This window comes from Zalophus californianus, chromosome 2, assembly GCF_009762305.2.
Source record: "Zalophus californianus isolate mZalCal1 chromosome 2, mZalCal1.pri.v2, whole genome shotgun sequence".
Taxonomy (NCBI): Eukaryota; Metazoa; Chordata; class Mammalia; order Carnivora; family Otariidae; genus Zalophus; species Zalophus californianus.
Window position 1 is genome coordinate 130,893,807 of NC_045596.1, and position 14,329 is coordinate 130,908,135.

Consider the following 14,329-nt stretch of genomic DNA (forward strand, 5'->3'; position numbering starts at 1 on the left):
TTATATGGGAATGCTTTTTTTTTTCAAACGAGAAAATGGGTGATTTTCTGGTAACAAGCGTCTTTCACTTATTTATTCACTCATTGAGTAAATATGCGCTGACTTCAAATATCTTTCCAAGTCAATCATTGACATTTTCAGGGAAAAGAAGGGAATTTTACAAACACTTAAGAAGAAAATGATAGATTCTTATAGGGTTGAGCAGACAAAGCATCAAAGGACAACAGTTGGGGTGATGATGAGAATCTGCGTTTGATTTGTATTATTTCAGACCCATTTGAAAAATCCTTTCTACTTTTTTCTCTCACTTAACTAACTTTTGAAGTTGTATCTAACATGTTAGGGTTACTTCGCACTTGTAGTTAAAGAGACTTATTAATTGAGGATTAGCCCAGATGGGATCTGTGGTAGACCTATACATCCAGAAGCAGAGTAGTGTACAGTGTGGGTTCCTATGCTGGCCCTGCCTCTCTCTCATTGTATGAATGTGAGCACATTACCTGGCCTCTCTCTGCCTATTTTCCCTTCATTATAATGTGAGGAGACAGAGCGCATAAAGAACATTTGGTCCACTGTCTAAGCAATTATTAACTGTTACCTGTTATTATTATTAGCCATCTCTTAATAAACTATGAGCATTTGCTGGTGGTTTTGCTATTTAAAGTTCATCTTAAGCCACAGGCATTTGAGACCTCATGCTACGTTTTTAAAAGACACGTTTCTTTTCTTTCTTCTTTGAAAATGCTTCTCTTACTTATGTTAGCTTATATTTGAATATGAATGCTCTGAAGCCATATTAGGTTTCGTGTTCATGCAACGATATGATGCCCATTTGATTGCTGAGTGACATAGGTCAAGAGAGGAGTTCGTGGTTGAGGCAATTCCCCTGCCAAGTGATTATGGTTTTCTATTTTTAAGTCTTTTTGAGCTGGCTTAATCTAATCTCAAATCAAAAGAATTATTTCAGCTAATCACATGTTCTTTTCTTTTCATCTACATTGTAGCTCCACCCTGGGAACTGCAGCTTGTTGTCCGTCTTCTCTCTCGTTCGTCCTCATATTGACATTAGTTTCCATGGGATCCTTTCACACATCAATACGGTTTTCGTATTGAGAAGCAAGGTAATTAAGATGTTACGTCTTTCAATGTGATTGAGTAAGGGATGTTACAAATTAGAAGTGGCCCTGAGGGAAAGTTAGCTACTCTACCATTCTGTGATATGGAGAAGGTATAGACAGATCCCAACCAAAACCTCAGAGGGAGTCCTATTTCAAAGGCAATGTTACTGATTTTTGGTTTGCCTGAGGGCCAGTGGAACCTTTATCAACTGATCAGAATTAACAAAAATAAGTTTTGAGACTGTCTCATCGGGACAGGTCAGTTTCACATAATAAAACAAACATCTTTTACTCCCCAAAGCTACCATGTGCTATTTTAGAAATCAAAACTGATAAAGATGTTTTTAAATTTCAATCAAAGCCCTGATTTAATTCTTCCTTAAATTGTCTATTATTCTTCATGCCATTTTTGTGGGAAAATAAAAGTGATAACATATTCATTCAGTTGATTATTTAGGTAGCACCCAGATCTCATAGTTTCCATTCTTCAGATTGGTATAGCAAAAGTGTCGTAGAGTACACATCTTGTCCTTCCTGCAGCCCTTGCAAAGGCCTTACCCACATGTACTTTATGTATTTGGAACTACTCTCAGCTGGTCTGTGAATCCACGCGTGGAGAATGGAGACGCTTGGTTTATTTTTTGCTAGAACTTAGTATTATGTGTTGTAGCCCTACTAGAAAATCAGAAATACGATTCACGGAAGCTTTAAACAAATATGCCAACAGTAGTACACCTATTGTCTTTCTGGGTTTAAAGGAGATAGTCAATTCATTTCCCTGCAGTGTTTGCCAGGTAGCCAACTTTGCTTACTACCTAGTACCATCTTGGTGAAATGCCCTTCCTCATCTACTTGGTGCATTTATTCTCCCTTATGGTTTGGTGGGAAATGAAGCATGCGTGTCCTGCTTTTTTGCTGAATTGTTAGGTAGGGAGAAAGGTACTAGTTAATGGTTATGTCTTGCCTTTTCAAGGAAGGATTGTTGGATGTAGAGAAATTAGAATGTGAGGATGAACTGACTGGGACTGAGATCAGCTGCTTACGTCTCAAGGGTCAAATGATCTACTTACCTGAAGCAGATAGCATACTTTTTCTGTGTTCACCAAGGTAATCATTTTTTAGATTAATTATAATGGATATAAGTACCCATCTTTAGCTAACAGAGAAATTCAATAACATTTTATTTAATCATGTCTACATGTTCTAAGTGTAATCAGATTTTACAACCTTGTTTATATACCTCTCTATAACAAAGATAATTTCATTTCACATTTGTAATAAGCTCAGAAGAAATCATGTATTCTTTTTTTATTTGTCCTGTCTTAATCAGTCTGCTGAGTGTTAATGCCATTAGATGATGGAAAAAATCTCGTCTGCAGGTAGCTAATTCTATAGCTTTATACCTTCCAAAGAGGTGTCATATAGAAGGGCAATTCTGTAGAGCATCTAATATGATGGCATGAATACATGGATATGTTTGGCACTGAGAAATTACTTTTTAAAATTATTTCTGGATTTGAACTATTTTATATCAAAAATATATAGCAACTTTAATCAGGATTCACTATTCAAAATATAGTATTACATTGAAATTTATGTAAATTATGTTATTTATAATAAACATCAGAGGGAAGTAAAACTGTAGGATGTTGTTTTTCCAATTTGACAAACCATTTTACTAAAAGATGCATGGGAACTCAAAATAAGAGAAATATATCTACATTTACTTAAAAAAAGGTAACTGGAACTTGTTAGGTGATATTTTGTGTATTTATAACTTTGTGTAACTGAAAGCTATACACATTATTTAGTAACACATTCAATCAAGCATTTTTGGTGAGCTATTGGCTAAAAATTTAAAGTTCGCCATGATCACTTTTCATTTAAAGATACTGCCTTAAAATCTCTGAAAAACATAAGAAACTTCGTACAACTTCCTTTAATACACTATTAAAGACTACATAAGACTAATGACTTTTTTTCCTGAGAATATGTATCACAAAAATAAAAGAGACAAAATTAGAGAACATAAATTCTTTATATTTTTTAATTAGTCACCTACATTGATCTGCTATATCTTCATCTACTTTAAGTGTTTGTTTCTTTTGCCTCTTTTCCAGTTGAGCTTTAGTAGAATGACAGCTTTTCAGTAGGGACAATTTCTATTCATGGAGATAAAGTTCTCTTTGGAAACAGAAGCAGACAATTTGGAGTCTTCTTGTTAATTGCCATATGCAGAAATTCACATAGTGACATATTCACAGTTTGTTATATTGTACCTGTCCGTATGTATAGAAAGATTTGTACTTCCATTAAATGAAATCACCTAAAAGTAGTTTTAGCTGTAAAGTAAATAATTTCCAGACGATTAGTTTAACTTTAGGAAAAAAAATGTTAATAGTCCATTAGAATAATTTTTGGAAGAGTGAGACATAATTTGATTGTTTTCTAACTCAATATGAGCATTTTCAGCCATTTTCATTTTAAGATTATAATCTTTTTTTTCTCTACTCATGAGTAGGTCTTGTATATCATTTAGCAGATGATCTGACCTCTTTTCAGATGGGTTTTTTCTGAAAGTGAGCTTTAACATACATATGCATTTTAACAAAATCTAAAGAGACCATGTGTTTCATTAGTTAACTCTTTGATCATTTTATTTTTCTATACTGACATGCTAATTTTTGCTTTGATTTGTGGACATTTCTGCTGAGAACGTATAACAAGGAGACATTTTATCAATCTAAAATTCTTCAGTAAAGTCAAAACTTGTTATGTCATTTTAGAGAAATTCTTATTGGGAATGCCCAGAAGTAGTTACTTTGTGTTTAAAAAATTCAATCCAATAAATAACATAACCTTAAGACATTTTAAGCAAAAAATAAAGTTTTAAAAAGCAGTCACTTACCAGATCATCGCTATTCTAAAAATAACTTAGGTAAAAATAACTTAGGTTACAGAGATGCATAAAATCTAGCAAGATTAAATAATGTTTCAAAAATGAGAAAAATTTTCCAAGAAAAGAAGGGTGGTAGAAGAAATTAGAACCAGAAGGAAGAGTAGCACATAAAATACATGTCACAAAGTCATAAATACATAAAATACCTCAGGTCATAAATCTGATTATAAACTTCTAATCATTGCACCTAAAGAGGAAAAGTAACCAGTTACAAGAGTCCAAGAATCCGTAAGGCCAAAATGAACTGGGTTCTCAAAAGAAGCACTATCATCCCTGTTACAGAGGGTAAAAAGAAATTTTTCTTCATCTCTTTATAACGAGAGGAAAATGTGATAGCAGTGAATCACAGCCTTGTGATAAATACCTGATCAGGTCTCATGGGACGGATTTCTACCTTAACTTTCAATTTAGGCTGATGGCATCTAAAAGGGTGATTTGGCAAAATGTGTGTCTTTGATAGATTTTTAAATATATAAAAGAGTGAAGTCATAGTCTTCATGTGACTCCAAATTTTCTTGTCTTTAACCTGACCTATTGAATGGGTGGGAGAAATTGAATGGAAGGAGATGACAGAGTTATACTCCTGTATAGTCATTAGGCTCAGGATTATCATGTAGACAAGTTGGCGCTGATTTTGCCTCATTTCCCTGTATGACAGTGTGATGAATCTTGACGATCTGACAAGGAGAGGTCTGTATCTGAGTGACATCCCTCTGCACGACGCCACACGCGATCTCGTTCTTTTGGGAGAACAATTCAGAGAGGAATACAAACTGACCCAAGAACTGGAAATCCTCACAGACAGGCTGCAGCTCACGTTAAGAGCCTTGGAAGATGAAAAGAAAAAGACAGACACGTAAGAATGTAACCTCGTGGTGAAGGAAGGGCATCGTATACTGTGACTCAGCTACAGTTAAGTCTGATCACCACACCAAAGAGGCATGGAGCCCATTGTAGCTCCAGAGTAGTAAATAAAACCTTCCATGTCACTTAAAAAGAAATTATGCATACAGAAATAAATCAGTCTTAATGGTAGTGGAAATATGTCTTCTATTTTTATAAACCACGTTGAAAGAACAGATGCCAAAATAGCTCTCTCGGAAAATCAGTACAATAAATCAAATGCGTATTTAATGTTGAACTCTCTATTCATTCCTTCCTTCATGTGAGAGCTGTGTACTGAGTATCCTCTGTTTGCCAGGGACTGCCTGGGTTCTGAGGGTTACGTAGAACACTGTACTTAGAACTGGCCATTGTCTTTTAAAAGATTTCTCGGAGTCTAGATTATTTTAGGGCTTGGCAGATATGAATTTGACAGATTGTGATGTCATTTGTAATCACAACAATGGCATCTGTAATGACATATGTTAACAAAAATAAAATCTGGGGCACCTGGATGGCTCAGTCAGTTCAGGGTCGGACTCTTGGTTTTGGTTCGGGTGGTGATCCCAGGGTTGTGAGGTCGAGCCCCACTTCGGGCTCCGTGCTCAACGGGGAGTCTGCTTGAAAGCCTCTCTCTCTTTCCTTTTGCCCCCTTCACCCCCATGTGTTTTCTTTCTCTCTCAAATAAATAAATAAATCTTTAAAAAAAAAACAATCTAAAACTACGATTTTTCTATGAATGGTGGGTTAAATTGTGAAAAATTGGACGAGTAGCATTAAGGATAAAACTTCCTTAAGTTTCAATAACTTCAAAAAATGTATATTATATAGTTGAAACTTAAGGAATAAAATTATGTCTTTTGTGCATGCTTCTGAACAAAACAAAGTTAATAGTTAGAATTTTAATAAGTCATAATGCTATGCTAGTTACCTTTATATGAACTTTTAGAGCCAAAAGGGATATATAAAAACCCACAAATTTGGTGGGATGATCTGATCATTTCATACCAATAGTTTTCCCTGTCATGGGAGAAAAGAAAACCTTAAAAAAAAAGATAATTCTTCATTTTCAAATAATTCCTTTGAATACTTAAGATACATAAGAACTATTTCATTCTTCTTGAACACCCAGGTATTGATAACGGCATCACTTTCTATACTTTTCTTTCCACTGATACATGTGAAGCTGCCCTTGGATGAATGCTGTGTCAAGGCATAAACACATCAGTTAACTATGCATTAATAACATGGATTAATAACATGGATGACATGGAGAATGCCATTTAATGTCCGTCTTTATCCTTAGCTTCTTAATTCACTTGTCTGGACTAAGCTATGCTTAGTTTCTTGGAGACCTCTTCACTTTCCTTGTGGCCCTAAGTGGACTACTTAGTCTATCCAGGTATTTTGCAAATTTCAGAAAGCATATAGGGCAGGCAGCTCAAATTCCTCCCCCTGTTTGAGAAGCAGTCCAAACTGTAGGTTTGATTAGTGAGTGGTACAACTTCATCCCTGAAAATAGCATATTTTATGAAGCCTGTAAGATTAAACTTAGCATGGAATGCCCTCTGGCTACAGGGAAGAAAAAAGCAGAGAGGTATCATTTGTTCTGCTGGATCCTCATGCCAAGAGACATCGGTTGCCCTTGTTTCTGCTTCTCTCCTGTCAACCCTCAGCTCTCATCCCCTTCCTGTTGTGCTTACCACACTTGTCCCTCAGTGTAATCCCTGAAGCCATCAGAGTAATCTCTGTATTACCTATAGAAATACAGTCTTTTCTTGCGTAGTCCAATCTTCATCTGGTTTATCAGTTTCTTCCACAGAAGAGTGAGGCATGCATCAAACTGAAGAGAAATCTACCTTTTTTTTTTTTTAAGATTTTTGTTTATTTGACAGAGAGAGAGTGTGAGCGAGAGAGAGAGCACGAGGAGGGGTGAGGAGCAGAGGGAGAGGGAAAAGCAAGCTCCCCGCTGAGCAGGGAGCCCAATGAGGGCCTGGATCTGAGGACCCCGGGATCATGACCTGAGCTGAAGGCAGACACTTAACCGACTGAGCCACCCAGGTGCCCTGAAATCTACTTCTTTTAATATTATTTACACAAATTCAGGTAGATTTCTTATTCCTAAGAGATAAACATGGTCCTGGTATTATGCTACTCAGACAGCGTTTTAAGTGCTCGTGATGACAGCTTTCATACTGTGAACCATAATGGCAGGTCGGAATTCAGTCCCACAGATGAAAACTGTGGCATCCTATGGCCAGTCTTCCGCTTTGCCTATTTATTTGTTTGGCTTATTTTCATTTGGTATGAACTGGTTTGTATGTGGAAATGTTGTATGTGATTAAAACAAATAAATGTCAGTATCTTCGATCCCTCCCTTACATAAATGGACAGTAATGGGTGTCCTATTACCACTCCAGGATTTTACAGTACACACGACATCAAAGCTCTAGGAGGTGGACAGTAGAAGCACTAAAGCTCTTCCCAGCATTTCTTACTGTGGCTTTTTCCCCACCCCGCCGAACTGAACAGGTTGTTGTATTCTGTCCTCCCTCCGTCTGTTGCCAATGAGCTGAGACACAAGCGTCCGGTGCCTGCCAAAAGATACGACAATGTGACCATCCTCTTTAGTGGCATTGTGGGCTTCAACGCTTTCTGTAGCAAGCATGCATCTGGAGAAGGGGCCATGAAGATTGTAAACCTCCTCAATGACCTCTACACCAGATTTGACACATTGACCGACTCCCGGAAAAATCCATTTGTTTATAAGGCAAGTCCGGATCTTATCCTAATGCAGGGCTCCTCCGAGTCTGAATTCTGGGACCCTAACGCTCAGAGGCACTGCAGGCACCTTCTCTGACGCTAGCCCTATAACGATGACGCAGCCAGCCTCCGTGTATTCACTGTTTGCCGTTTTCTTAAATAATTCCCTCTTGTTACAAAACTTTCTCTTCCTGGTAACGGAAAGGAATAGCGCTGATGATCCCCTGGTGAAAATGAAATGTTCAGCAGCTCATTTGCACTTACATTAATGAATCTGTGCAGGTTGTTTATCACACGTAATATAAACATAAAATTCGTTGTAGTGCTCTGCAGGAGACATTTTTACTGAAATATATAAATGCTTTGCATAGGAAAGAAGTCGGAGAGCAGGAGAAGGGTACTGGGGACTCTGATTTGCTTTTAGATAACACTGACTTGAAGATAAACATTTATAAGGCATTTCTGCTCTTTGTTCCAATTAAAAACAACTCTAATATTGGAAAACTGAAGTCAGGGGATTATTGCTTCATAAAAGCAAGAATGTTAACTAAACCATCTCCAGGCATCTGGAGCAATAGGAGTGCCACAAAATCTATCTATTTTAGAGTGGTTTTCTGAAGTACACTGGAACACTTTGTGAGCACATCAAAATATAAATGGTTAATGAACATGGTAAATCACTGGGCTTTGGGCAGTGTCTCTTGTGCCGTAACCCATCATTATTTTAGGGAGTTATTGGTAATTAAATGTCCTATTGAATTGTAAGGTATCTGGGGTGAGAAACCAGGAATTATTAGGGAGAGAATAATGCTCGGTCTGTACCTGCCTGTAATCAAAGACCTCAAGTGCCAGTTTGTAAATTTGAAATAATTACAAGTTTTTATTACAATTACAATCTTATTGGAGTTGAGTGCACTAGAATTTTAAAAGAATTCAGAGAAGGAAAGTTTAAAGCTACTGGTAGCCTTGGAAAAACATTGTTTATATATAAGGGTAGCAAATGAAATGGTAATGTTTATTCTAACCAATGAACATGTAAATTATATGTGCTGTGTTAGGTGGAGACAGTTGGTGATAAGTATATGACAGTGAGTGGTTTACCAGAGCCGTGCATCCACCATGCACGATCTATTTGCCACCTGGCCTTGGACATGATGGAAATTGCTGGTCAGGTTCAAGTGGACGGCGAATCTGTTCAGGTTAGTAAATAAAACAGATATTATAATAGTAGTAGTAGACCTTTGTGGACATCTGACTCACATTTTTTACCAGGCAATTATTAATTATGTATAAGGAAAGACTCTTTGAGAACAAGGACTATACATAATCTTTTTCAAACCCATTGTATTCCATTTTTTCTTAGAGATGGGAAATCTGTCCACCTATTTGAAATTACTTAGTCTATTCCATGTGCTGAAATCATGAGGATGAGATAAAACTTCCTGTCCTTTCTGGTTTATTTATTTATTTTTATTGTTATTGTTATGTTAACCACCATACATTACATCATTAGTTTTTGATGTAGTGTTCCATGATTCGTTGTTTGTGCGTAACACGCAGTGCTCCACGCAGAACGTGCCCTCTTTAATATCCATCACCAGGCTAACCCATCCCCCCACCCCCCTCCCCTCTAGAACCCTCAGTTTGTTTTTAAAATCTCTTTTCCTGTGTCTCATATAAGTTACAAGATTCATATCTTTGAAATCTTCAGGCTTTAGAAAAAGAATGTTTCTCTTGGAAGACTGATTTTGTGAGGGTTTTTTATTTTTATAAATACACTTGGAGTTCTTCTATTTTATAAATATGCTGTAATACGCTTGGATTTCTGGAGAATTCCTATGATTTTTATATGATGACTCTACATTCTGTAATATAAAGTAATCAAAAATTAGTGTTTTGGTGATTGAACTTATTGAAACAAAGGTTTGATTTCTGCAGATCACAATAGGGATACACACTGGAGAGGTAGTTACTGGTGTCATAGGGCAGAGGATGCCCCGATATTGCCTTTTTGGAAATACCGTTAACCTCACAAGCAGAACAGAAACCACTGGAGAAAAAGGAAAAATAAATGTGTCTGAATATACGTACAGGTAAGAAAACATGTCTTAGTATTTACTGATTTGCAAGAAAAATGTCTCTTTACGTGCGGCTTAACTCTCAGTGATTTTGTTATTTTTAAACGGTCATCATGGGGCACCTGGGTGGCTCAGTTGGTTAAGCGTCTGCCTTCTGTTCAGGTCATAATCTCAGGGTCCTGAGGTCGAGCCTGGAGTCAGGCTTCTCTGTCTCCCTCTGCCTGCCACTCCTCCTGCTTGTTTTCTCTCTCTGTGCCAAATAAATACATACATACGTACATAAAATCTTTAAAAAATAAGCAGTTGTCACTTAACGCTCTTCGGATTATTTATTTCTTATTTGAGAAGACTGGATCATTACTCCTACTTTTAATGATTTCACACCACTTTAGGAAGTCCCTATATGATCATTGTTACTAAAACCTTGTGTTACCTTTAAATAAAACTGTAGTGTGTGTCATTATTGTCTCTATTTCTAATTTTGGTTCATGTCACTTTCTCCATGCCACCATACTCCATATGTCTCTCCCTATTCCCTGTCCCCTGTCTTTTAGATGTCTTATGACACCAGAAAACTCAGATCCACAGTTCCATTTGGAGCACCGAGGCCCTGTGTCCATGAAGGGCAAAAAAGAGCCAATGCAAGTTTGGTTTCTTTCCAGAAAAAATACAGGAACAGAGGTATGACTAAACAGCATGCAATTCCTTTTTTTAAAAAAAACAGAATATAGACAGCTAAAAATAAATAAATAAATAAATAAAATATAGAGGGAGCTAATTTATAATCACTGAGTATATGTTTTATTTGAAAAGAACTCTTGTTTACAGAAGTGAACTCTCAAGTAAAGTAGCGGAAATACTGGCGGAAATACTGAAACATTAATGAGCCAGTTAGAACAATAAAAACTTCTTAGGGGATACTTTATGGTTGCCGGCTTTTGTCCTCTCATGAAATTAAAACCAAAAGCACCAGATGGGGAAGACCTGTTTTGTCTGTCTGTTTGTTTGTTTGTTTGTTTTTGTTTTTGTTCTTCCACCAAAATCTGGCTCAAATACGGCTGAGGTGAAAGGGCTCCGAGAGACTCCCCGGACTCTTTCCTTAGCTCCTTAAGCCATTCTGAGATCACCACTGGGCAGAGTCAGGACCACAACTTATGGGAGTTTACTTCGTCATGAAGCTTCGGGTCCTTCCGAGGGTCAAGCCATCTCCCTGTGGAGTGTTTGGTGATCTCTAGACGTCCTAGTCCCTTGGGCGTTTTTCCTAGAAAGAAGAGCGATTTATAATCTTCCCGAACCTGAATGATTGTGTGGGGGAGCCTCAGGTTCGCGCTAGAGCTATGGTCCTACTCTAGCTGGAAGCCATATGCTAGAACAGTTCTCAGACGCTGGCCCTCCGCCCCGGAATCCCGACTCCCACCGGGCTTGCACACACCAAGGTCATGCCCCCTTTGTTCCCAAATGCAGTGCGCTGCATCAGGAGCGAGTTTGAGACTTTGTTCCCTTGTTGATGTATTGGTTCTTTAGAGGGGAGTGAGACTCGCTGATTATATTTCTTTTTTCCATATGCATACATCCCCTAAAAATGCTGGTAGAGCCTAAGTCCTAAAAGGAATGGAATGCCAAATTTTAAAATATTTATCTTTATCTTCTTTCTGCTCTTTTTACTTTAAATAGTTTACTTGTGGTGTTGGCATGCTTACGGGTGTTCTTCTGATAAATTAAACTCTACCTCAAGTGTTGCTCATTTTAGGTGGGTGGCCCAGAATTAGGGTGAGAGGACAGAAAAACAGATGTGAATGCAGATCACACTTCCATCTGAAGAAAAAAAGAAAGAAAATATTTTGGGGGATACTCCTAGCTTTATTATCACAAAATGAATCCCTGTTTATTCTACTCTTTAAAGGAAACAACACAGGATGATGACTGAATGTTAGACTGTGGGATGAAGAAGACCGCAGAATGGGCTCTTGTTGTCCACTGTCACGTGCCAAGCCTGGGAGCCATTATTCCCTGTGGATACAGATTTCGCTTTGTCTTTCGCAGTTATCCCAAGCCTTTCTCCTTGGTATAGCTTTCATGATTCATTACTCAACCTTAGCTCTGCTTTTGATTATGTTCAAGGTTTAGTATATTACCTGAAGTTTGGCTTTAGATGTGAATGATGTGAGCTTCCTGTGTTTTAAGATCTACCACAAGCATTGCCGAGCATGGTAATTTGCAAGTGGTAGGCACCCAATAAATATTTGTTGAATTTAATTAAGTGACACTGAACAGTATTTGGTCATGTGTATATATCATATCATGGCTTACCAAATCTGCTTAGTGTTCCATGTATATGTCTATGTATATTTTCATGACTATAATAACATACAACAAAGTTTATATCATGTTGGTGTACATCATTATAGAAATCATTTTATAAAGGAGTGAATTCCAAGTTTTAGGGGAAAAAGTGCCATTTATTTTCAGATTCCCAGAATAAGAATTAATATACCATGCTAAGAAAATAGTGACTATTTTGAATTGTGCTCCTTTTCCTTCAAAAATAGAGGATGCACATTTCTGTTACCAAAATATTTGGTTGTTCACTCAAGTCATGTGGCATTATAATTCCTCTAAAATTCTATCATTTGTACTATATCCCTTGTATTAAATCTCATTAACCACATGCAACAGTCATAAGAAGCTGTACTGTTCTACACTGAGCTATTACATTAGCTTGGGATAAATGTTAGGCGCTCTAACCACATCCAAGAATAAAATTGGAGACACTGCTGGGATGCCCCCGAAAGGGCCATTTCTGGCCTTTTCTTTCCAGAAATGAGCTTCTTTTTCTTAGCTTGGAAAAATGTGATTATATCCAGGCCATCACGTTCAGAAAAGTTACTTTAAATTTGAGATAGAAAGCATTCCTGTTGGAATAATTGGCCTATTGTTCTTAAATATCTCTGATAATTTATTAAGACCTACCTTTATAAAATATAGTGCAACTACTTTTGTGTAAAAATGTTTGTCTTTAAATTTAGCATTTCATATCAGCACCTCTAAATATGTATAAATGTCCCATGTTCATGTGTAAGAGAATCGCAATAAATTATTTTTTCCACTTGTCTCTAGACTGTATTTCAACAAAAATGATATTAATGTTATTATTGGCCATATTATTACTGTCATTTTTATAAGTACATTTTATAATTTGCCTGATTCTGCACTTTAAATTAATTTCGATTCACTGTTCTTACACAGTTGAATGGCTCCTCATAGATAGCCTTATCCTCAAACGCTGTTTTTCTTTAGTACCAACAAAGTGGCAGAAGCAAGATTAGACCTGGAGGGCAGATCCACAGATCTATAGGAAATGACAACAGCCTTGAGGATCTCAGTCTTTTAGGAGTGAAAGACACATCATATACAATTAATTAAAATATGTGAGACTGGTAGTGATGAAACATAGTTAACAGACTGAATGATTACTTAGCGAATGAGAAAGGAGAGGATGAAGGTAGGATGGGAACAGGAGAGGGCAGGGAGATTGGGGAGGGTTTTAGGAAGGTCTCCTTTAAAGGTGAATCAATGCCAGCACTGGGTGTTATACGCAAACAATCAATCATGGAACACTACATCAAATACTAATGATGTAATGTATGGTGATTAACAACATAATAAAATTAAAAAAAAAAAAAGAAGAAGCAAGGCTCTAGGCCAAGTCCAGTGGCCTACGCTCAGTGTCTCCTGTTTCTCCCCTGCCTTATCCTCATGGACAGCAGCGATCCTGTGCATTGAGTTTGCTTTGCATAAAGTTCTCTTCCTAATTTCTAAATTCCTTGAAGTCTCTCTGTTGCACTGACCCTGATTGCTTCGTATTTATTTTTTAAAAAAATTGTTTCTGGTCAATTACTTCACAAACATTTTTGGATAAGAATTTTAAACATAAAGAAAAGGTCAAAGGAGTTGTATAGGAGTTGTATTCCCCTGCCACCTGGATTCTAGAGTTACTAAAATTTACTAAATTTTCAACAATTCCCTTTTAATCCATTTTCTAGCTTTTTGTGGCCTGCTGGATTTTATTTTGTTGAGCTATAACCCAATAAAATTCACTCTTTAAAAGTGTACAATTCAGTAGTTTTGGTATATTCGCAAAGTTGTACAACCATCTAATTCCAGAATACTTTCATTACCCCCAAAAGACATCCTGTAACCGTGAGCAGTCGATCCCAATTAACCGCTTCCCCCAGCCCCTGGTAATGCTAATCTACTTTTCCGTCTCTAAGGATCGACCCATTCTGAGCATTTCATAAAAGCAAAATCATACATATGTGGCCTTTTGTATCTGGCTTCTTAGACTTAGTGTAATGTTTTCAATATTTGTCTATGTTGTACCATAAATCAGTATTTCCTTACTTGTTATGGTTGAATAATATCTTATTGTATGGATATACCACTTTTTGTTTACCCATTCATAAACTGATGAGCATTTGAGTTGTTTCCACTTTTGGTTAATATGAATAATACTCTTGTGACCATCTATG

General features: G+C 37.0%; 1 protein-coding gene across 4 annotated transcripts in view; it reads left to right on the plus strand.

Annotated features, from left to right (window-relative positions):
* GUCY1B1 (guanylate cyclase 1 soluble subunit beta 1) overlaps window positions 1–12,911 on the plus strand; it is a 46,126-nt gene extending 33,215 nt beyond the window's left edge. For all 4 annotated transcript variants that reach the window (XM_027598820.2, XM_027598822.2, XM_035726145.1 and 1 more), the window contains 8 exons: window positions 1,005–1,121; window positions 2,092–2,225; window positions 4,736–4,933; window positions 7,492–7,729; window positions 8,781–8,921; window positions 9,661–9,815; window positions 10,355–10,481; window positions 11,704–12,911. In XM_027598820.2, coding sequence (XP_027454621.1) covers window positions 1,005–1,121; window positions 2,092–2,225; window positions 4,736–4,933; window positions 7,492–7,729; window positions 8,781–8,921; window positions 9,661–9,815; window positions 10,355–10,481; window positions 11,704–11,727 — 1,134 coding nt within the window. In that variant the 3' untranslated portion in view covers window positions 11,728–12,911. The remainder of the gene's footprint in view (window positions 1–1,004; window positions 1,122–2,091; window positions 2,226–4,735; window positions 4,934–7,491; window positions 7,730–8,780; window positions 8,922–9,660; window positions 9,816–10,354; window positions 10,482–11,703) is intronic.
* Window positions 12,912–14,329: the final 1,418 nt, after the last annotated feature.